Raw genomic sequence first — 25,217 nt, 5'->3', positions numbered from 1 at the left:
AATTATATATCTGCAAGTAGAGTAGAGAATTAAGGGACAAAGCAACATTTTTCTTACTGTCAACAAATCCCATGAAAAGACCCAAACCAACAATACGATACGGCCTATTCTTCTATGCTATAGAGCTCTAGAAACGGGCATAACGTCACACACAAGTTAGGACAGGCATTTATAGTGTTGCACTAGGTTGCTCACACTGAAAGTTGCAGAAATATTTGTGCAATGAAATGAGAGAAAATGAGCCCTGCTTAGTTTCTTACACACGAACACCTGGCCAATCATAAAGTGGGTGTGGGGGCGCCCTGGTAGCTCACCTGGTAGACACCCCATGTACTAAGTCCTTGCTGCAGTGGCCATGGGTGACTGTGGCCCTTTGCTGCCTGCCATCCCCCCCTTCGCTCTCTCTTCCCCCCCTTTCCTGACTATCTTCAGCAGTCCTATCAATGAAGGCAAAAATAAATAAAGAACGTGAGCGTGAAAGTCAGATTGCCAATTTCAGAAAGTTACAGAAATTGTCAGATGCAACCCGCCTCCCCGGCTCAGACCACCCAACACACAGCATACTGATACCATAGTTGATTTTGGTATTTTAAAGGGGTTTTCTGAAAATGAGTAAAATACAGAATCATGCTAGCCTTATTTATCGACTCCTCTCTACTTAGATTGAATGATTTGCACTAGGTAAGTGTGTGTGCATGCTTGTGTCCATGACGTCGGTGCCTGTGACTAACTATTGATCTCTTCTCAGGACTCTCGATACATCCTGGATAAGTCACTTTCCAAACAGCTTATATATCCGTTCCCCAGCTGCTCGGAATGTAATTTCTGTGTTTTCCCAGACTGAGTTGACCATCCGTCATCATTACTGTCTCTAATCACGTTTGGCCAGAGGCAGCCCGGTGTTACCGTTGGGTCGTACTCATGCATTACTGCCAATCAGATGTCCGCCACCACAGTATTTCACAGCTCAAGAGATGCACATCAACACCCCAAAAGACACTCTGATTAAACATCAGCCCTGCACACATGAAAACACACACACTCAAACATAGATTTGTGTCTCAGCAGGCTCCCATCACTCATAGAAACAGATGGTGGAGTGAAGGCCCGAGGGAAGAAAGTGGGACAGAGAAGTCATTGCAGCTTGCTGGCAAACAGCTTCGTTTTAATTCAACTGCTGTAGTGTATCAACCAATTACCTTGAGCAGAGAGAGGTTAGCATTAAGGTTGGTAAGCATACTCAAACACAATCAGGGATATTCGTGCACACAAAGACAAAGAAATACAGACTTTCACTCACAAGTACATACATATTACAAGACAGTGCAGGTGCTTGCTATGGAGCAGGTGCAGCACTCAGCTCGTCTCCACACACAATCAGTATTCCTATGATGCCATGAGCACAAGTACTAGGCTATACTTTCCTCTCTCTCTCTCTTTCTCTCCGAGTCAGCTAATAGCCAGCAGTGCTTAAATGATTCAATTATAGATACTGAGAGATCCCATAGTGAAATAACTAAAAGGCACAGTTAACTCTCTCCTTCCAACTATCATCAGTCTTTGGAGGTTTCTGGTAAGTCAAGTGTATAGAAAACAAATGGGAGCATTTGCAGTATGTTGAAGGCACTAGAACGAAAGGTAAAGAAAGATGAGAAGGAAGAAGAGGAGAAAGGTATGAGAAGAAAGTCTAGAAACTAGGAAGGCATACACACAGACACTCACACGGAAAAGGAAGAACACACATCAACGCCCACGTGTCTGTGGAGGATAGGCCGTAAATGTCATTTCCAGCAGTTTGTGAACTGAAAGCTGCTCCTTCAAAATGCCAGCTGTGGCATCCCAGATTACTTCGGAATCCTCTTCTGCCATCCCTCCTCACCACGCCACTGTCAAAGGTCATCAGCAGCCATTTTTAATTTCAATCATTACGCCTGAAGGTGAAAGTCCTGACAGATCCTATTCTTATGTATGGAAAGTCAGGTTCAGAAGCAGGCAAATACTAACGCTTAAGAAACACAGATATCATTTAATTGACTCAGCCTCTTGCCTCAGATTCAGTCAGCGCTCATTAGTTTCCAAAATCTTTCAAACAATATTCACTCTAATCTTCAACTTGCTGTCAATCACGCCCCCAGTCTGAGCTGCTCAAAAGCTCCTGAAATACTTGACGTCAAGCACCGCGTCAGACTAGCTCAGTATGCTACTCAGCATAGTTCAGTTTATAGAATTTTAGCAAATGTCAATCTCCCCGGTGTTGTCTATACAGCCTGAGGCTCCAGTAGCTGTGTCAGAGAGCAGAGATAGTGTTGACAGGGTTATCTGGGTTCCTCATCTGACTACTTCACTGTCACTCATCAAGCTGCTGTGACAGCTCCTAGCAGGCACTGCCAAACTATCACTTCACAGGTACGAGAAGAGGTGCAGACAAAGAGTTAGACATACAAAAAGGGACACTTTCAAATTGACATGGGTATCATTTTAAAAGTCATGACAACAGGTTCTAGTGCCATCAAAAAGGAGCTTTTTGGTTCTTCCTTCCTTTGATTCAGTCCACTGTGACTGTGTGAGTGTTTAAGGCTTGAATTTGTATAGAATTCCATCCAATTGGTTGTAAGCATAGGGCAGCAAATAATGATTATTTGTATTGCCCTTTACTGCCCTTCTGTTTATTATTGCATGCATATAATAATGGGCCAAATACGGGCAAATACAGGCATTTTTGATGGTTGTCACTACATTTCATTTGATTGCTTGATATGCTGATATAAATCCTCACGGGTCAGTTTCAATGACACAGAGCCATAAAGGATGGAATAAACTATTTTGAAAGAGCAGAAATATAGAAGTTGGTAGGAAAGTGGTAGTTTGAGACAGCCAAAGGGACAAATACTCTCCATCTTCTAGTTTTATCCAGCAAACTTCAGAATTAGAACACAGACAAAACTATTTCTTCCTTGTACAAACACACATACACACACCAAGTAGTGTGAGTCATTACCTCCAGGTGGTCATAGCCAGGTGGTGTGGATGGCTACCAGATCTCCCAAACAGGTGTACTGATCCAATGTTCCTGTCCATCCCATCTATTTAAATTGCCACCTAGGACGGGCTTTCACACGCCACACAGCAACAGGAAGGCCACACCCCACTGGTGGCGATGAACGGATGTTTGAAGAAAATGATCACTTCTGTTCAGTTTTTGAACAGCATGTGTATCCGCTGCATGCGCTTTGAACAACAGCATATGCACACTACAGAAAGCCCATACCCTTTCATCTCTTTTCCCCTTCTCCAGCTTCAAATTCGCTCCACAAATGTAATTGCCATTATGGCATCAGACTGAGTGAGATAGAGGGAGAAGGCCATAAGGAGGGAGTGAGAGACAGAGAGAGAGAATGAGGGGCTGATGGAAAACATGTGGCAGTTTAGATGAGGGTTGCGCACCTGAAAGCTCTAGTTGCAGTCATCCAAGACGAAGAGTAACCACAGAGGGATGGCCAAATGGAGGGTGTTTAGATTTTATGTACTGTACTGTGTATGTGATATGTGCGCGTGTGCGTGTGTGTGTGTGTGTGTGTGTGTGTGTGTGTGTGTGTGTGTGTGTGTGTGCATGTTTGCTGGTTTCAGTAACCTTTGATTGCATCGCGCCAAGACCTCCAACAGGCGAGTGAAGTGTTTCGTGAACCCCTCAACAACAATATGTTTCATTCCCTGACAATATGATTCAACCCTGCAGCAGCCATTAGTCACTGTTCACTCAGTTCTACTACAGTTGGCCATACAGCTCAAATGAACCGAGACATATAAATAACCGCAGTCCAAAGCATGAAAGAACAACCTTGCTAAAGTGGGAGTGTCTGTTGTGTTTCATTCAGCTCCCCTCTGTTAAATTACATTTCTGAAGCCAGCTCTCGCTTTGGTTGTATTCTGCTCCGCACCATTCATCTCCATTCTTTTATGCTCCATTTTACTTCAGCTCTGTCCCATTTCACTCTATCCTTCTATAATACGCAGGGACAGTAGCACATAAACAGTGAAAACTGTTTTAAATTCCAGCTGTGGTAGAATGGTGCCTGTAAATAGGCTCAAATGGCCCTGATCTTATTCTTCAATAACAGATTGCACAAGAGGATCATGCTGCCATGGGATAGCTGTAGCATCAGGTGTAATGATAATGATGATTAAAATAATGACGATTTTCACAGTGGCTTTTCATCTTAAACATTTAATGTAATATCACTGTATACAAACACCTAATTCATTTTGTTCAATTTCTTTATTTCATGTACTTTACAAATGTTTCAAATAACCAGGTGAAAAAATATGTCTAATGACTGATTATTATTGCTGTACACACACTCTGATGCATTTATTTATTTTTTTTAGAAAATTATATCTTGTTCTGTTCTGCACTGCTAATTTGCTCATTTCAATTCTATCCCATCTAATTTGAAGAATACCTTTTTATGAATGCATGGCAATTAATCCTGCTGCACACACAATTTGCCACACTCTGGAGCGTATCAGTGTTGCTATAAACAGGTCGAGTCTAATGGCATATGAGGAATTCAAGTTGCAAAGTGCAGAGGGAACATGTGGAAGATGACAAACAAACAGCCTTTTGCTGTGGGATGTCTCAATAAAGTCATCGGAATGCAGAGAGAGATTTCAAATGTCACGGCATTTTACATACACACGCACATAAATGCACAGAGGCATGTATTCTCTCGCATGCAGAAATATGAATATGTTTTCTTCCACACGCCCACACACAGGAACATCAAACCAGATTTTGCCTAATTATCTTAAGCTAGACTTTCCCATCGTCTTTGACACACTTCCCCTAAAGCATGTGAAAGAGTGTAGCTGTAAAATAAAAACAGATTTGGCTTTAGTCATTAGCCCCTTCCACCCGTAAAGCAGCCACAATTTTGCAACCGTTTCAACTGTGGTTTCCTGATCTGACAGTGGAATAATGAGTCACTTTACACATCGGGGTAGAAAGTATTAAAAGATTTCGAGAGGAAGGTAGTGAACAACAACTGGTGTGTGTGTCTACATGTGTGGAAGGTGATAGATATCAATGTTGTATCAGATCTCAGGTGGGAAGAGAGAACACGACGTAGGAATGTTGGAAATTTTTGGCTGCTCAAATTCAAGAAAACTATCCTGCAGTCTCTACATACATAAAGACATGCACACATCCATCCACACACACACCCAAAAAGTCTCAGATCACGAAACACGTAATGTCGCATATAACTTTCTCTGCGGAACAATCTTTTTAATGTACCTGATGTATTCTACCTCCACGCTTGGTTACTCTGTTGTTGTCTTGTCTACTGTCAGAAAACGCGAGACACATTGTCAGACAGGAAGAGAAAATAGAAAAACTCAGCTGCCTCCTCCTCCTCCTCTATTCTCCTACTTCATCTTTTATCATTTCTCTGCGCTCCGTTGTAGTCTGGTGTGCCTGCTGTGCTAACCAGGCCCAGTTAAGCCTACGCACAGACAACACAAACACTCGCCAACAGGTCCTGGCCTGAATTCCACCCCTTATGGGATTAATGAATTTTCTCTTTTTCAAGTGTATTTGTGTGTGTGTGTGTGTGTGTGTGTGTGTGTGACTAAGTGTCTTTACAAAGGAAGGCAGAATGTGCAACAGATGCATGGTTTTTAATGAGCATTAAGATTTTCTTGTGGTTTTATGCATCTTAATAATCCTTCCTAGAATGACACATAATGATACATAAACAGTTATGATGAGACCTTGACACATGATGACACCTTTGAGTGATACCGTTAGTCAGACTGAATTAACAGCAATGTCAATAAATACTGTAATAAAAAACATAGAATTTGTAGTATGTCATGAGACACAGTGTACATTCAAGTGTTCAGCATGTGTGTTCCATCTCATTTATTTTTCATAATTTGGACTTGGCCTTGGACATGACATGAATGTATCAGTAGGAAGGATTTTTCAGTACTTTTATAACAACTGAGGTTGGAAACCTTTTGTTTAAATCTTGACAACTAGGTACTAAATTAGCATAGTTTGACAATACCACTTTCATTTTAAAATATAGTAAAACTCCACAAGGGACATTTTCTCATGTTAGGACTGAAGGCCTCTGCAGTTATTTTTTATTTTGCATCATACTGAGGAGCTTACAATCAGGGATAATAGATTTAGTTTATTTTAGTTTAAAACTGAAAGCTTCAGTAAATAAATCTGTAGCACATATTATACAAATAAAGGTCTGTGAGTAACGTACCAAAACTAATATCAACTAGGGTTTCAAAGTGGGCACTTAAATCACTCTCATATATTCCACAAATTGAGCTCATATCGTAAGTTGAGTCAGGATTATGGAGTCGTTAGGGCCACTCAGCTCATCTGATTCAGAGCGCCGACAGCACACCTACACTCGCTGTCACCAAACAGAGAGGTCCATTTATGTACCCACACATCTATTAATACTGCTATCAGCTATTGCTGCTGTCGCCACTGCATTGTAGCCTGATTCATGAACAATTCAACTAGTAAACCAAAAGAGTATTTCTTTGATACATCGGAAATTTTAATGTATATCCCATCATCTAGTACGTCTGTCATCATGTGCGCACAGATTATGGTGAACAGCTGTGTCCCTTGTATACTCACTCTAGCCCCACTTGAGAGTTCTGCTTTCGCCCTGCTGATATGAGATGTCTTTCTGATTGTACAACTGTATCCTGATGATATGATCACATTATGTTGTTGTTCTACAAAGTAATGATTCTGAAGAAGTCGCAATTCCAACAAAAAGGTTTTGTACATGACAGTGGACAGTTTACTGCCTGCATGTGGTTTTGTATTAATTTGTAATGTCACGATAAATATGTTATTATATTTTAATTCTTATTATTACTATTAAAAGGACGTTTATTTTTGCCTCTGACGTCAAGCGCTTGCTCGTGATGGGAATTGTTGAGTCTCTGTAAATAATTTAAGGAGTACAGTATAGACCTGCTCTATATTAAAGGGTCCTGAGATAACTTCTGTGATTTGGCACTATACAAATATTTGTAAATAAATAATTAAAATATTAGCATATAGATCAGCAAGCCCTAGACAGCTTATTATCTTATAGTTTATCTTATTAGTAGAATATGTTTTAGACTCACTCACATTGTATTCCTAATCCACAGCTTTCAGCTTTTAAAAGAGGCATAACTGTAAACAAAACTGTGTGCGTTCATCATCCAGCTTGTACCTTTTAGAAGTGCTAAAATATTCTCAACCTTCACTACAAACACTATTGGCAGTGTGTCTGTGTGTGTGTGTGTGTGTGTGTATGTGTGTGTGAATAATTTAAGGAAGCACTCTACAGCTTCATCCAATCAGGCAAATGTGGGAACCCAAAGGAATAAAAGCACCGTTCTTACGATCTCCTCTTGCTGCATAATCATATCAACTTAACAATGACTTTAGAAGCTCATAGTAAAGTGTGCTTTTATGCAAGCAGCTCCCAGCAATTATGAAGAGAGACGTGTTGAATCTGAGAGGAGCTGATTAGGTTAATACATTCTGATCTTACATTTAGAGAAAGAGGGCTTTTCAACTTCTATGGTCCTCCACACTCTGATGAGAGCACTCTATATATGTTGATTTATACGTATCTACGTGAAAGTACACACATACACACAGAAGAGACACAAGCCTTTTGAAGCAATTATTTTATAATGAAGCTGTAGATCGACATGAATGGATTCTACACATGGCACGATGGGCACAGACTGTTACTTAACAGGTAGAGAGACACTTTACTGTTAACAACCACAGGACTGGTCCTCAGAGAAGCTCTAGTGGTGGTGTGTATTTGTCAAGCTTATTGTTTGATGTTAGCAGGGTCTTTCTTTTGCTCTCTATACTGGCTTGAGAGTGAAATAACTGTGCTGTTAGGAAATGTGTGTGGTTGTCACAGGTACTTACTGCACAGACTTGGAGGACTGGGACCTGAACTTGCTGAACTCGCCTGGAGCGGTCCACTCTGTACCCAGCTGCAACACACAAGACAGGAGACAGATCAGAGTGGGTGTGAGAGAAAGAGAAGGGGGAGAGATAGGAGCACACAGGTGTGCGATCAGGGGATAAGAACAGCATAAGTGTTCAAGCATTCGAGGTACAACAAGTATCGAAGTCTGAAAAATCCTCCCTAGAAATCAACTTTGCGAGCCAAAAACATAACTTTATGATTAGGCACTGACTATGACTATTGTATATTTGAAGAGTTGTGTAGGATTACAGAAGGTTTACCTCATGAGCTCATTTTTTATTCAGAAAACAGATTGGTGATTTCAAAAGGGCGCTGCAAGATCTTTTTCTCCTGGTTATGATAGCAAAGCAAATGAAGAGTAATTGGGAATATAAGATAATATGCCCCGAAGCAACAGGGAGAGTCAATCAGCAGGCAAGTTCTGACAAAGTGAGCAAATGAGAGCTAATGGCTATAAATAGACAAAAAATCAGAAAGAGCGATTCCCTGCCAATACTGACTCTAAGAATCCGGCTCATCGCAGCCCCTGGAGCCCCCATTTCAGCCCCTCGGTCGAATCAGTGCCCATTCATTTCCTCAGCAAGCCAACCCGACTAATTAGAGCCCCTGCTGCTGTTGATCCATAATGAAAGAATAAGGCTACGATCACAGTGGGCTTGCCTTTAATTGTTTGTGCTGGCCACACTTCTGGGTTTGAAGCCGGTCAGAAAACATGGCGGAGAGTGGTTCTAACAGCTCACTAGAGCCTTTCAGTTAGTAAATGGCTGCTGATCCTCACTCTGGGTAATACATTTTTTTTTCACGGAGAGCCGCACACTCAGGAACACACACCTACAAGATAATGACACACATACATATATGAAATGGCAATTACACAATGGCACCTCTGAACGTGTTTGCTGGCACGAGAAGAGAGCCACTATGGGAAGAAAACCTCAAAAAACAGACAGTAATGTCCGTCCAAAATCAACCAGGCCCTTGGCAGTCTTAAAGCCTCTGAGAATCTCTATGAAGCAGTTGGCTAGAGAAGAGGACACAATGTGTGCTACTGTGCCTTCACTCTGAAGCCCACAGCATGCTGCTGCCGTAGTACATTTCCACACCAACAGTTTCCTCATATAGTCCTCCTCCTCTTCCACAGAAGAAAGAAGAATAGCAGGAGTTCATTCACTGGGAGAGAATATTTGAATTCATTTAAGTTGACAGATGTTGAGCGGAGAGCATGTTCGCTCATAAATGATGTGAAGCTGATATGGTCTTGGGTTTGTATCTAAAATTAAATCTACAAGTTTCAATTAGCACTGATTGTTTATTAAATGTTACAGTAAATGTTCCACATAAACAACATTGTGCATCCGGTGGTCTGTGGGCCAAGAGACTGTGTTAGAAGAGTACTCCACCAATTTAGCATTGCACCTCTTTTACATTGTAGATATTATTCGATATAGGATAGTCGGGTGTGTTACACTAATAGCAGCTAATGTAGCCTCGAGCTGTTAGCCTCAAGCAGAGATGAGGATGAGCTACAGAGGTCTGGCAAGCTCACTTCTTTCTAGCCTCCACAGCCCCAGATTTTTTTTTTCATTTTCAAACTATTCATCCCCAACCCAAAGCTGACTCAAGTGACATCCCTTGAGGCAATTTATCTGACTATCCGCAGCTCCCTCTAGAGCCACAAAAGGCTTTATACACTCCCCACTACCTGTAAGCAGACAGATGTTTATGTCGGCGCACCTCCCCTTTAAGCATTTGTCCATAAAGAGACCCAAAGGCTCCACTCACTGACTGTGGAATATCAGTCAACATCTAAACAACACAGGTGCAGTGGACATATTGGTAAACCAACATACAAACTCCACTTGTCAGACCCCCTCCTGACCAATGACGTGGCTCACTACTGATGTCGCTATAAGACTTGTTGGCTTGTGAGAATGGCAAAATTTGCCTTTTATAGACCAGTTAGCTCATTAACACACCAACACTGCAACCTGTAAATTCTGCACTTGTTAATTATCTGCACCAGTCACAATACTCCCACTGCTTACTTTTGTATTGTCTATGCTTCCTATTTGTTACGCTTGTTTGGAAGACAATACTTGTTTTTCACTATGCATGTGTTGACTTGAGCATGTACAGTAACTCTTTGTTTTCTACATAAATAAATGAAAACTCATTGAAGTTTTCGTCTTGTTTTGTTCAGCTCATCCTGACTTGTGACGACTACAGAAAGTAGTTCAGTAGAATCTCTTTTAAGCTTGTCTTCTTCAAAAGAATTATCATTAAAATCAAATTTGTGTCACTGCAAAGTGCTATTTTTTTATATTAAGAGTTAAAAATTCAGTGAAAGTTAAATAACTTTGGCAAATCATGGATGGAGAAGAAACCTCATAACTTAAAAATCTTTCAAAGTGGAGGAAAACAAAGCTGCAACTAAAATCTTTACACTGAATGTAACTAAGAAAACTTGTGAGACAATCCTGTTAAAAATGTCTCTATTTGCTGTACTTATATGTTTATATTCTCCTTGTGAGTAAATTGTTTTCTCTGACAGAGCTGTTGTTCAGAGGAAAAACAGAGTGATCACATAGCAGAGGCAGCACTACAAAAATATTCATCTCAGCAAGTCATATCAAGTGCTGACTCCAAATAGTCTTTTTTTAACTTTAAAATAAGTGAAAAAAATCTGTGTACAGGCAGAAAACATGATAATTTCATTCGTTGCTAAATTGAAAATTCTGAAGACAAATAAAACTAAAGTGGAAACAAAAAGAAGTGATCTCACGAGTGAAGATAAATGTCATGTTAAGATGATGTTAATTAAGAAAATTATCCTTTTGACGAGTGAAATTCAAGAAGACTAGACATTGAACTCACACGCTGGCTGAATCAAGATTATATCTATCACACCTTTCCATCTCTAAAGCCTGACGTCCTCATTTATAACGATATATATGAATTCTTTTTTTTTTTTTTCTTTCTCCCTGTAGAGGTCACCACAGGGTATGTGTAGATCTGATGATCTGCATATTTGATTAGGCATAGGATTTTTACACTGGATGCCTTTCCTGACACAACCCTATTCATTTATACAGGCTTTGGACTGGTTATTAGGAATGTACCAGCTCATGCATCCCCAGTGGCTGAGAGCAAAAATACAGGTGCAAATTCTTTTTTTCCTTTTGTCAGTGCACTGTACCGCATATTCTGTTTTATAAGGTTTTGAATTCCCACAGTAGTTCAAGAACATTCCTTTTATGTCTTATCCATTTTCTTCACTTAGTTTGTCAATAGTTCAAACAACCTCCTTTCACAGGGTTTGGGATGATCTGGATTCTTCTGAGAGCAGCTGTAAACGGAAAGTAAATTGAGGGTTTTAAATTATGTAGTTTCACACAAAGGCGAAAAACAGTAGTATCAAGGAGCAAATCTCCTTCCAAAATTAAAGGTTGTTTTTCTCAGTTGTTTCCTTGTCAGATGGTTTATCAGCTGTATGTGAACAAAGGCAGGATCAAAGTCATTGTTACACGGACAAATAACAGTGTAGTACTTCAGTTTTCCCATGAAAGGGGCAGCTGTTCTCCAAGGTACGTGTGCACAGACATGAGAGAAACAAGCACACGCACACTAACACATATGCACAAAGACATGTTTCCCACTGAACAGTGAGTCATTGCTCATTGAGAGCAGCATCTCCTCACCAAGCTAGGCGGGAAGTAAATCAGAAGGCAAGCAGCCAGGTAGTCGTGAGGGACAACACACACAGACACACACTGTTATTTTGCTTCTACTTTGTCGCCACGAGAAATAAGGTAGGGAACTTGGGGCCCGAATTTCTTAAGCCCAAAGCAGACAAACAACCCAGACATACGCCAACCTTGCTCTAACGTAACCTCTCTCTTTGTCCTTCTCTTTTTTCCTGCTCTGTCTCTGTGTGAACCTCACCCACATGTGTAGGTACCTCGAGAAAACTCATTTCAGATGGCTACTGGCCCTGAAACAGTCAAAAGTGAAACTCAAAACAGGGTCAAGAAATATAAGAAATAATGTAATGGAGCTATGGAGACATTACTCCTCTCCCTATCAACTCCTTTTCTCCAATACACTCTTTTTTTCTTTCCATATGAAAAGAGAGAAATAACATAATAAAAACAGCTGACCTGCCATGTAACTTTAGAGTGCTGTTTTCTTTCTATTATTCTGCCTCGGCTTCAGTGTGTTTTTTCAGCTGAACTTCGACTGCAAAGTTTTACATCACATTTATTCAGATGACACTTTCATCTAAAGATGCATTCAACCATGAGGAATTGCAAGAATCATGCAAGTACATCAACTTAATCAAATATGCTAGAGGGCTACAAGTGCTACATTTAGAAACAATAAGAGATAGAGAAAGCGTTTTTTTAGGGGGCAATTTTACCTTCACAAATATACTGAACAGATACTTTGGTAACTTCGTTCACTTGATTTTCAAGCATGTGCATGAGGACACATGCCATGAGATAAGAAGTATGAAGGTGAGAGGGGTCAGGCCTGCACACTGTTTCTGGTTGCATTCAGGCAAATCCCAACCGTGTCAGCAGAAAGCAGAAAAGGATGACCATTATTTGGCGTGCGCGTCACATGATGATGCTCAAAATTCAGATTGAAGCAGGAACTGAAAGGCAGAATCAATGAGATGGAAAGATGAAAGCCTGAACTGTGCTAGTTATTGTCCTCATTGTGTCATCCCATGCTGTCAACATGTGTGTGAAACCTGGAATTGCTCAATGCATTCTTAAATTATAGCTTTTGACCTTTGAGTCAAAAGTGTCACCAGTTCAGTGTCCGACCATTTGTGAAACATGGTCACAATGTCCCCTTCTGTTCCTGCTGTTAATTAATGCCCAAAAAGTGTTTCTGAGGACATAATGATGGCACAGTGAAGTTCACCTTTGACCTTTTGGACAAAAAATATCACTTCGTTGTTGTATCCCATGAGACATGTCTGTGACATTTTGTCATATTTAACACATGAATCTCGAGTTATGACCAAAAACATGTTTGTCAAGGTCATTTTGAGGTCACAGTCACCTTTCAGACAAAAGTGTCACCAATTCACTGTCTGACCAATTGTGGAAGAGGGTCATCAATTCTTGAGTTATGGCTGTTTTGTGATGTCACAGTGACCTTTGACCACCAAATTCTAATCAGTCTAATCATCCTTGAGTCCAAGGCGTTGCCGAGCTATCGCTTTCACAAGAATGGGACGGACAAATGGACGGACAGACACATTAAAACAAAGTGGCATAATCAGACTTTCTAGCTTTCTTTTAGGCTAAGCGATTAAAACAAAAATCATTATTAGGTAAAAAAGTTATTCTTTGAGTCTCCAGAAAAACATAATGACGGCAACACTTTGACCTCAGTACAGACAATGGAGACTGGTATTACTGGTCTAATTGCAATTAACTTGATGCGAGGAAAAAAGTTAAACAGGTGCATTCAGAGACATAGTCAACAGTCTTTGTGACCTCTGGGCGCACTTGTCTCATTAAGCAGAAATACTCGGTGCCTTTAAGTGGGATCATGTTTGCAGTGTTCATAATGCACAACCATTTGAATGAAGTGTGGGGTTTAGAAAGGTGTTCTTCCCTACTTCAAAGCAGTCACCGATTTTCAATCATTTTAATCTGGCATAAAACCCACCTGCATATACTTCAAACTGCCTTGCGTTTGGTAATCTATCACAATTATCCTTATGTCTGTTTTTATTGTTGTCAAAGTTACATTATTAATGGCTGGTTGTACAGCTGTTGAGTAGTTTGAATCAAACATTTTGCTCCAACTAATGTAACTGCAACAGGAATAAAAGCAGACATAGACATGCTGCTCGCTGTGATGGATTGCCTATCTCAAGCAGGTTTACAATTTTAATCTTGGGGGCATTCATTTTGTTCCCTGTTTGTTTTTTTATGTCTGTCCAAATGGATTACTGGGTGCATGCAGGTTGGAAATTTCAACTTGGAACTTCAACAAAGAATGAAAGTAATTATTTGCATGTCATTTTTGGTTTCAATCCAAAATGCTATTTACTATTTTTGGACAGATGTTGCTACCTGGCAATGAAGTGAAAAAACACCAAAAATAGGCCTTTTTACAGCAGACATTTAGACTTGTCATAGTAGGTAAAGTGCAGGTGTTACTAATAACATTAACGATGGATTCGTTCTCACTGTCACAGCATGACAGTAAGCCAGCATTCACTATGCCAGGACCCTGAAACTGAAACAGCTAAATGGAATTCAACCATTATTTATTTTATTATTCAAACTTGTGCTTGTCCTAATGTGACATGTCAAAATCTCTCAAGTGAAAAAGGCCTCTGGAAAAAGGGACCTTTTCCATCAATCCACTATGAGTCACTATGGGAAAGTGGGTGTTTTGTTTACAGCAAAACTCACATATTACAAAAAGTCACAATAAGTATACTCACATATCTACAGAGTTTAATGCCTTATTGTTCGATACAGTTAAGCTCAACTGCGAAATAGTGCCTGTTACTGAGAATGAGGAGCTACTGTTGCTATTGAGTCTCATATTGATTAAACCTCTATGATCCAGTTTCCTCTGCGTCTCTGTCTGCATATTTGTCTTTTTTTGTCTGCTTTCTGAACCAGACAAAAATGTATCACAGCACATATGACATACATCCGTACATCACAAGCACTGCACTGGTGCATGAAATCACACACACACACACACACACACACACATACACACACACATTCACACACACACACACACACACACACACACACACACACACACACACACACACACACACACACACACACACACACACACACACACACACACACACACACACACACACACACACACACACACACACACAGACACACACACACACACACACACACACACACACAAGCTTTTTGGTACTCCTAAGGCTCTCTCTATATCAGACAAGCCCCGGTCTGGTTCTGTGGGAAGCTCTGCATGAGCTGTCTGGACATTCTGATTGAAGGAAAATCTCATTACAGATTAGCTGAAGGCAAAAAATATGATTAATGCCAAGAAGGGACAATGGATGATCCTCAGTCACATTAAGTACATTCGTATGCGCACAGATAATGTCCCAGCAGGACTGAGGAGAGGGTTCTTATTAGAAGTGCCCTCCCTTCCTTCAACACACTGACCAACCAGAGCAAGCTGGTATGTGTAAGGAACAGAGGAAGTAATCATGACTCAAGGTCAATTTTGTCTTTCTGGGTCGGTGCAGAATAGTGTGTTTGAAAGCAACTGCATGAGAGCCAGGATTAAAGAGAGCTTTTGTATGTATACGAGTGTGAGAAAGACAGAAATGGACCTCAACAGATGACGTCATCTTTTCATTATGGTGTCCTGAGGGGGAATCAGGAGATATCAGTTACATCCGGTACATCATTCGAAAGCTAGCCACGAATTGCTGACAAGGGTCCTCGCATAAACGCCACGGTAACGCTTCAGCCCCCTGCTTCTAGTCTCATAGCAGCTAAATGTATCATGGCAGCATATTCCATATATAGCCAGTTCACCTTTGAGGATGATACTGCAGTGACCACTGATATAAAATAACAGCCCTTTTACAATACATACTATGTGTATTTTTAGAGCAGTGAGTCATGAGCAGGAACTACAGCCTGGAAATATGAGCAGGGATAAGAAACTATCCAAATCATTAGGCATTATCGCTGCATAAGTTTCTGCTAGCGAGGTTTCTACACAAACATTACACCAGGGGGTCAAATTTGGCTCATTGCTTATGAAATTAGATACATTCTCTGTAACTTCTTGGAATAACTCCAGCAGCAGCTTAAACACCTCATGAAATTTTTGAGGATATTTTCCCAATTGGAGATTTCTGAGCCTCTAGCCATAAAAAAACACTCTACAGAGAGCTCACTCAATTAAATGAGATCCCTCTTACATCCTAGTCCATGCTGCCCTCAAGTCATTGATTCAGATGTTCTTTATTAAGCTTGATTATATTTATATATAACTGTACATTTTGAAGAGTTTGCAGGAACCTTCACTCACTACAAGGGCTTATGTAGACCACAGTAAATGCGCCAGTATGTGTGTGTTTTAATACTCTAAAACAGACGGCCACAGTAAAATGTGTTCACTTAATTATTATACTTAGTCAATTCATTTAAAACTGATATAATTACTAGATGTAATTATCTAATTTGTATTAACAGCTACAAGTTATTAGGAGAATTTAAGCAAAAAAGTGGGATGAAAAGTTTTAAGCATGCTTTTAGGCAGATTTGCAAAGCACTGCATTACCTGACCTAACTGTGCCAGAGGGTTTGTTACACAGGATATCTGGGAAGTTGTCATTTGAAACTGTTTGGAAAAGGGCAGACATTTAAAAAAAAAAAAAACACTTAGTAGTAGTAGTACATGGTCAACCTCTTACCGAAGCCAGTCGGGAGAAGAGCGAGAACATATTTTCCATTCTCAATCGAGAAAAGCTTTTAGTGCCATTCTTTGCTCTTCTTTCAATGAAGAAATACTCTCCTGTTCTGATACAATTGGTGCTAGCAACACTGTTGTTTTTGAACATACACCTAGCATTGAGGTTAAACCATGCCCGTAGCTCGTGTCATAGCTGCCAGCGGTTCCTCATAGCATACTGATTGGCTAGAACCACAGTGGTTCGGACACAAGCGCATAACTTGACGCCTGGCAAGATGAATTCTCACTTGATTTTGTGATCTCCTGAATCCAGCTGCCTTGCAAGGGTATCATTACCTGCTCTTGGCAGAAAATTGGTGATGTGCAAGGACCTTAGTGTATACTGTATATGAAACACTAACTTATTAAAAAAATTGGGCAAAAATGCAAACAATATTACAGGTCCATACTTAAGCTAACGAAACCATTATTTTCTTGTCAGACTTTTTCCCCCTAAACTCATGCAGACAGATGGGTCACATAATGAGGAACAGAGCAGAGAGTTAGATTTTTATCTGTGAAACACAACGTGTCTCTGAAGACAGGGGAGGCAGCGAGGCCTGTCTGTCAGCCATTGGCAGAATGAATGATCCCTGGCCATAGCACTGCTCCCCTGCCATTACCTAGATGATATTTCTCCGCTGCTAAATGTCACATCAATATTCGCTGCCAGCTAATTAATCTCAGCTCCCATGGAACCTGGTGGCATCTCACATCCTGTTGGAATACAGATGGCTCCATAGCTGGACCTTTGCTCTTAACACACATTTGCCCGGGGCACTCATATGGTGCAGTTCAAACACTGTGCAACCTCATGCATCTTGTCCTTCTTAAAAATGTAAGAAGGTTTCACTGAGAAAACTTTATTAGTGAAGGCAGAAGCAGCACAGCTTGACTTTTATTCGATTGGAGGCAGAGGGTACTTCAAGGATAGATGGAAAAAGGAAACGATTTTTCACAGGATGTTCTACAGGAGGATTTGAGACTCCAGTATTCTGAGCTGTGTGTTGGAGGTGAGTGATACCCTCAGTGTTAGGATGGTGACGTGAGGTGAGTGGGTGACTACTGAAGACGAACAAGGTCGAATCGCACTGTGTCCCTCCTGTAAGCTGGAGCACTGGCAGAATAAAAGGCTTATGTTGTTGACAACTGCAACTGTCATATAATGGATGTCTAATAGCTTTTGACCCTTAAAATCCCATTAATGACTACATTTCTGGAGAATAGCTTTCCCATATCTAATCTGTGATTGTGTGCATGATTGTCCATGTATCCATAAGATGCCATTTAGAGCTATGAGTTACCCTCAGCCTGAATATCATATGAGATATTAAAGTCTACTATGTAGTCTAATGACAAGGATTTGGCTTCTCTCCACATACTTCACTGTGGAATTGCTTCTTTCCCAGAGGTATATATTATAAGTAATTTTTGCTATTTAAGTCATGACATTGAGGACTGTGAAAGTATTTAGGCCCCAGGTGATTAAGTATCATCATGCAGTAAAACCTTGTTGCTAAGCAATATTAGTTAAAACCAGGGACTGCATTCATAGTACTTAGTGAATTTGCTCAGTTTTTGGTGCAGGGGTTTCATGTCCACTATTAAAACCACTAACTGACATTGTGCATCATTGTAGGCTAATCGTCAATCGGTTGTTTTAGCACGATGCAGTCATAAAGCAGTGGCAATGCATCTACAGCTGGGGTTGCTGTGGTTAGTTGTTGAGCAAGTGGTTATTCAGAATTTTTCTGATGGCCTTCTAATGACCGAATGTGGACATATCTTCGGTTGTTGTTGAACATATTTGTTTGAGCAATCATTTTCTATGTTATGCCATGTTAAATAAATAGAATTTAAGGTATTTAGAGGAGGAAAGATTCCTGCTATCCATGCAATTGCATTGTTACTGCACTCAAACAGTATCTCCAGCTCAGACAAGTTTGCTGGGGGTTTAGTCCAATCAGATTGCGGCTCATTGCAGCTCAGATAAGAATGCAGCACAGCTCAGTGCTTACCTGTCCTACATAGACCAGCAGCCTGGCATTGAGAGGGCTCTCATCAGGGCTCAGCCAGAACTCAGAGTTATCATCAGATGATACAGAGAACTGGAAATCACCTGGAGGGGAAAAACATGATCAAAGAGTGTGTTAGTGAAAGTAGATATGATCCCAGTGTAATCAGATAGGACATGACCTCATAAAATAGATTATTGGGTGTAAAAATGCAACAAAAATTTGACACCCAGACTGCCTCTGGCAGTGGTCATAGATGACGCATTTGGCCACAGTGATATTAAAAGCATTACTGCAACTGAATTTCCAATCCATATGTAACAACCATGTGAATCAGAAAAGAACACTGCACAGATCTAAACTAGAAAGAGTACGGAAGCAAAAGAGCAACAAGTAGAGTTGGTTAATTAACATAAGCTAAGTATAAAAGTGGATAGTCTGGATACTTGAGGATTGTGAACAAGTTGTCAGTTTTGTCTGACAAAACTATTAATAGTAGTACGTTTCCCTTAACTGATGCATGCCTTAAAGCTAGGGTAGGTAATGTATTCCAAAAGCATTTGTTATATTTGTAGAAATGCTCTACATCCCAACCGCAATAAATAAATACAATGTTCTAAAAAACATCTATGGCAGCCAATCATTACATTCAACCCTAATGATTGGCTGGCCTACCTGCCTGTGCACTCATTGCGAATAAGAATGCATTTTGAAAGAGTAGTTTTCGAGGAAGGTGAGGTCAAGATGCAGGTTGTGTGACAATGAGTAATCTTGAGTTTTTATAGTCTGTAATTGGAAAAAGCTCTAAGCCTTTCTATGCGGCTTAGCTTAGGTTATTTAACACTCAATCAAATAGCATAAAAGGTTGTGCTTGGCAGTGTAAGGTGAAGGGCACTTGTTAGAGTACTTGTTGGAATCCCAAAGACAGTACGACCTTTGAGCCATCAGCTGGAGAGAGCCATACCACAAGCAAAAAAGCTACATAAGAGAATGAAATTAACGGTAATCTAATTAATAGCTTGATATTCTGCAATTTGTGTAAGGGCCCTTGGGTGTTCAGGGTTTTCAGTTCCCATAGCAACAGGGCTCAAGGTTAGGGGTATGAGGGTACTGCAATGAGATTTAGCTGTGAGATGTCTGGCTTTCAGCCCTAATAAAAATGTGAATATCCACTATATTAGTGACTCTCAAGTGGTTGGATTAAGAGGGTTGTGGAAATTGTCTACTCTTACAGAGGAGACATGCTCCAGGGCCCTCAGCCTCAGAGGAGGGACTCACTAATAAGATGAGCTAGTTACCGTCTCTGTATGGGTGAAGGAAGCCAAATATTCTCAGGCCATAGTTCTTCCACTTTGGAGCCACTGCCAGCTTCCTCAATGTGGTTCTGGTCTGCAGTGAGAAACAGAAATACATTCAGATCATAGATGCAGCAGTTGCTTCAACAAATACAAGAAAAAAGCTTCAACAGACATTTCTATGTGAGTGAACCCTATCCACCAATTGACCATTTGCTAAACCAGCGATTCATAGTTTAGCAACTGTAATTAGGCACGACAGGCCTGTGAAGGACGGGATCTCTGCACTTGTTGATTACATGTGTCCATGGGGCTATAGAGTAACATTTGGTGTAAAAAGTATTTGGAGAGTGGTGGCTTATTTATGACAAAAAACAAAAATGCATGAGCAAAAGTACAAATGGCTTAAACCATGTGTTTGTCGGCTCAAACGTAAGTCTGACAGCTGTAGCAACAGCAACTGAGGGGACAGATGCTTTGCGAACAGTCAGTTTAATGTACCTTCAGTGTTAAAACATTTAGTTCACAAAAATAACATAATAGTAACGCAGCAGTAGTGCACTTACATGAGGGTAGAGAGGGAAGTGCAGATTCTTTCTGAGTTGGGCTATAGAGGAGCCACACCAGTCTTCAAACACATGCAGGTTGGCCTGGCCCTTATACTGCCAACACACAGAGAGAAAACAGGTTAATGCAGGCAGTAACAACAGCATTTCCTATTAAATACAGACAGGTAATGCTTCAGTACTTAAGCTACTGGAGTTCCCTGCTTGCAAGATTTGCACTGGTTTCAGTAGATATATTTTTGTGCTGGAATGTATGTAACTTCTCTCCACCATGCAGAAGAAAATAAATCTTGGTGAAACATGTGACTGCAGCGTGAAGATTCAAATATTCTCACTGTCCTGAATAACAAACGGTGACAGACAGCTCGTCGGGAGTATCAGGAGGGAGTCTGAACTGAGAATGTCTGGAGAAGTTTGTCAGAGCTCATCCCCTGCTCATAGTCTGACATTTGTCTGAATTATACAGGGAAATCACAGGACACAGCAAGGACAGATGGTGAAACCATTTTGCCTTGGGGTATAGTTTCCTTACACACACACTAACACACAGGTCTGCTCACATACAAGAATCGATGACTCTACAATGACTCGTGTGTCTTACGCTGCTTTGGACGTGAAGCATTTTGGGTCACATTTATTGTAAAAAAGAAAAACTCTACAGAGCAAGGAATAGAAGACCAAACAGTAAAGTTTATATTTGTAACTCCATGTTTAAATGCATGGTTAATTTACACAAACTCAAACTCACAAATCTGTTGCAGCTCAGTGTCAAGCCTTAGACGGTTGCCACAGTGATTTAATTACCTGCAGACTCTTCTCACTGGATGATCAACCAGCTGTACCAACACACACTCACATACTGTACACACAATATGCCATCCTTTCGATGCGTGACTAGCAGTCCCAGCAGGCTGCAACTGTAATGCTGCCACAGATATTTAGAACATCACACAGAAAGCTGGCTCCCCCCGAATGACTATGCAACGATGCAATTGGGTTCCCTGGTTGGATCAAAGCAAAAGCTGGCCTTACTCCGGCAGCATTTCATTTGATGAAGGTAGCCTTTCTGAGCGTAGAATTGAGCTGCTAGCTGTAACAAGTCTGAGTTGTCAAATTAATCAATCAGGAGGGGGAGTGCAACCTCATGCAAAAAACCCCCCCCCAAAAAACCAACCACATCCTGTTGTCCTTTCATCAGAGGGATTAGAAGGGTGGGACAGGAAAGCCTAAACACATCTCTGCTACTCTGCATCCATGTCTACATTTAAAAGGAGGAACACGTTGATGGAGGGTGCCATGCTCCTTCAGCATCATGCAGGCATTCTAACAGATGGCTTGACCCAAAGTGGTCCTTTTCATTTCCCTCCCAGCTCTGTACGGTCAGCTACGTGCGCCGCACACTGACAGCAGCGCGGCAATTACAGTTCATGCATTAACCATGAGATATTTTTGTTGTGCAAACATGTCAGTCCAAAGCAGTGGGACTACTGATTTTAGATCTTAGATGTTTTTTTTATGTGTACATTTTTGCCCCCTTTTCTCTTGTGGAAAGACTGATGCAAATGAAAAACAGAAAGAGAAAGAGATGGAAATTTGCAAGCTCGACAGAATCGGAAATCAGAGAAAATGGGGGAGTCGAAAAGATGAACAAGAATGTCTAATGCTTAAAAAAAAAGAGGGGCATAGCAAGGTTAGAGGGTATTAGCAGACGGGACAAGTTCTTGTGTAAATATGCCTTATGTAAAGCTTTTAATAGATTTCCTGTGGGTTTTAAAAGCAAACCCTTTTCGGCCTGGCACCCTCCTCACCCCTCCTCTTGTCAAATAGTAATAAGAGGGAAGCTTTACAAGTCTGTAATTATTCACACACACATATCCTTGTGTAGCCCTGGAGAGGCCACAGTCGGGCTTCTCCTGAGGGGTGCTTGGGTTTAATTGGCTTTATTTTGTGGGTGACAGCACTGCAAGATGCCTGTCTGTGATCTAGCCTTAACGGGATATGGAATGGGGCAAGAAGGAAGTTATTTTTTCTTCACCGTCTCTGAAACTCTGTTATCCCTGCTAAACTGCCTTTGCCTAGCTCCTGTTATGTCCTTTGGCTTTCTCCCTGGGAGTGCTGCTTGTCTCTCTGTCTCTCTCCGAAAGCCTTCAGTGCCACTATCCCTAATGTTGTCTACTCCTCCCTCTGACCTCTCTATTTCCTCCCTGTCCATCCCTCCATCTCTGTCTGTGTGCTGCCAAATGCCGTCAATTTCTCTACACTCTGTCTTTAGTTTCCCTGAGCTCAGCTGTCGGCTGTCAGTTCTCTGTGCTGTCTCTCTCTCTCGTTTTTTGTCCCCCTCATGATTCCACGTGGTGGGATAAAGTGGCGCACACATTAACAGTTTGTATAGAGGCGGTGACTTGCGTGCTTTTGGGTTTTGGGGGGTTTTCTAGGTTGTACTATGGCAGCTTGTGTCTTTTCAAACGCTTTTTGTTTTTATAACCTTGTCAGCTCACGTTCACATTCAGTAATTGGCTAAAGAAGAGACAGAATGACTGCTGCTGCCACCTTTCTTCCTTTCTTCCTTCCTTCTTTCCTTTCTACTCTCATTTGTTGTCTTCTGTAACTTAATCCAAAACCAGAGACAGACCTCCGTCTTGTCCTGCCACCATACACTAGTAGCCTAATCCACAGATAGGAGGAAAGGAGAAAGCATTTGTTTTCTGTACTTGCACCCACAATAACAAAATTCACCACCGGCAACATAAACTACACATACAGAAGCACTGGAGTGCCCAAATCAAACTAGCTCTGTCTGTCAATCACAATCACTCTGTCTGTTGTCTGTGGGTTTGATTAGAGGTTTCACTTGGGGAAAAGTAGTTCTGTGGTGAGCTGAGACAGCAGTCAGCGGCACAAAGTGGCCATTTGTCGGGCTAATTGTTTCGACCTCCAGGCAAAGACAGGGACATCTGATTTTGCTGATATCTGATAACCAGTATTTTCTATGGTCATTTCAGCTGATTGATATAGACATTTCTATTTTTCATTTTACTGCATTACAACCATGTGCCTTATATCCACTAGTAGATGGACTACTAAACACTCCACTGCTTCCAAGAGTCTGCAGTCACTCAAGAAGAGCACAAAGTGCAGTTGCATATAGTACGTAGAATGTAGAAAGCATGTACAATAAATAATATATGGCATTTGCGATTGTGTAAATAAAAGGGGGATATCTGCTCTCTTCAATTATAATTTTACAACTGAAAATAGGTAGATATCAACTTTTTACAAATGAAATTAAAACATTAACATGCAAATATCATTTGATATACAGAATATTGTCAAGTATAAAAAACTATCAGATTATTTCCCAAACTATTGCACCACTCTATATCAACAATTATTGAGAATAACAATACAATGTTAGAATAATTACCATTGCAACATAAACCCCCAATTAATGCATTGTTTAATAGATATCATAAAAAAGAAAATTAAAAAAAGATATTACTTAAAGAATCCTCCAGCTCACCAGTCAAAGTGCTCTTAAGCACGACACCAAGCTCCAGTCTCACAGATCTGTACATTGTAATTTTTTTTTTCAATCTTTTGTCCATTTGTCTGTTGTTGTCAGTCTCTCCTAAATCAGAATCCCTTTGTCCTTCCCTGTTATCTTTATCTCCATCCACCTCTTCCCTACTCTCAACACATTACAACAATTGTCCTATATATAGTCTTAAGCTGCCACAGCTTCAAAGCAACACACCTATAGGTCTGGCTGTCGTTAGGGGGAGATGGAAGGAGGCAATTAATGCTATCTGTCAAATAGGAAGAATGAGGCAAGAAAAGAGAAAAGAAAGAGTGGGCAGGAGAAATGACAGGTGCACAGGAAAGACACTGAGCGAGAAAACAAATGATTGAATGAGACGTTTTAAATTAAAGAGTGTACAGTGCACTGTTTAAGAGACCGCTCTAAACAGCACTGTTACTGTCTCGCCTATCTTCCTCAGAACACGCATTTTCTCCACATACCAACATGTCTGTGAGCTTGTCTTAGCATATCTCCATCTCCACAGCCCTCCACTCCAATATCTCCTCTCTCTCTCTCTCTCTCTCTCTCTCTCTCTCTCTCTCTCTCTCTCCCTCAACCATCTGGTTGCACTATCAACCGGAGCACAGATCAGACTTTCTCTTTCCTCTCCCCCTCTCCTCCGGGAGGCTATCTCCCTTTCCCGAAATCTGGTGCAGCCTTCTGCGTTTCCTGCTGGCAGCAAGGCACTGACAAATGGTAGCATGGTGCACCGACTGACGAGCAGTTGCACCAAATGACACTGTAAATCCCCTTTGGATAAGAAAAGTGAGACATGATGTTCCTGGCAAAGGCACACTGGGGTGTATACAATACTACTCAGCTCGCTCCCCCGGGGCATATACTGTAGGCGAGAGGGTATTAAAGCTCACCGTTGATGCATCATAACACATATGTATTGTGTTTTTTTTTTTGAGCTGAAATGCGAAAACGTAAGTGTTGAATGAACAATGAAATGATACATGTTACATGCGAGTTATTCCCTCTGTGGCTATTACAGAAATGTTACTGCTTTTTTTAAAATCTGAATTTCTAGAGGGCATTTTGAAAGTTTCTCCCTGCCTGTCTCGTCTTTCTCTGCCTATTAGTAATTTAGGAAAGGCGAAAGAAAAAGAGTGGGATGAGTAGTTAGGGACAGCGAGGAAAAGGAGGGTTTTCAAAGGTACAGAGGATTAAAAGAGGGGATTATATGGTGAGAGATAATGAGAGAACTCATTTCACAC

The 25,217-nt window shown here is 40.9% G+C and overlaps 1 protein-coding gene across 1 annotated transcript in view; it reads right to left on the bottom strand.

Annotated features, from left to right (window-relative positions):
* Positions 1 to 25,217, bottom strand: part of b4galnt4a (beta-1,4-N-acetyl-galactosaminyl transferase 4a) — a 128,518-nt gene that overhangs the window by 29,094 nt on the left and 74,207 nt on the right. Inside the window, exons 4-7 of the mRNA XM_051382307.1 lie at positions 20,418 to 20,513; positions 19,855 to 19,945; positions 18,560 to 18,660; positions 7,979 to 8,046 (exon numbers count right to left, since the gene is read on the bottom strand). Of these exons, the coding sequence (XP_051238267.1) occupies positions 7,979 to 8,046; positions 18,560 to 18,660; positions 19,855 to 19,945; positions 20,418 to 20,513 (356 nt within the window). The remainder of the gene's footprint in view (positions 1 to 7,978; positions 8,047 to 18,559; positions 18,661 to 19,854; positions 19,946 to 20,417; positions 20,514 to 25,217) is intronic.

Source organism: Dicentrarchus labrax, unplaced genomic scaffold, assembly GCF_905237075.1.
Source record: "Dicentrarchus labrax unplaced genomic scaffold, dlabrax2021, whole genome shotgun sequence".
Taxonomy (NCBI): Eukaryota; Metazoa; Chordata; class Actinopteri; family Moronidae; genus Dicentrarchus; species Dicentrarchus labrax.
Note: the sequence above shows the minus strand (reverse complement) of the source record. Positions and strands in the feature narration are given on the sequence as shown.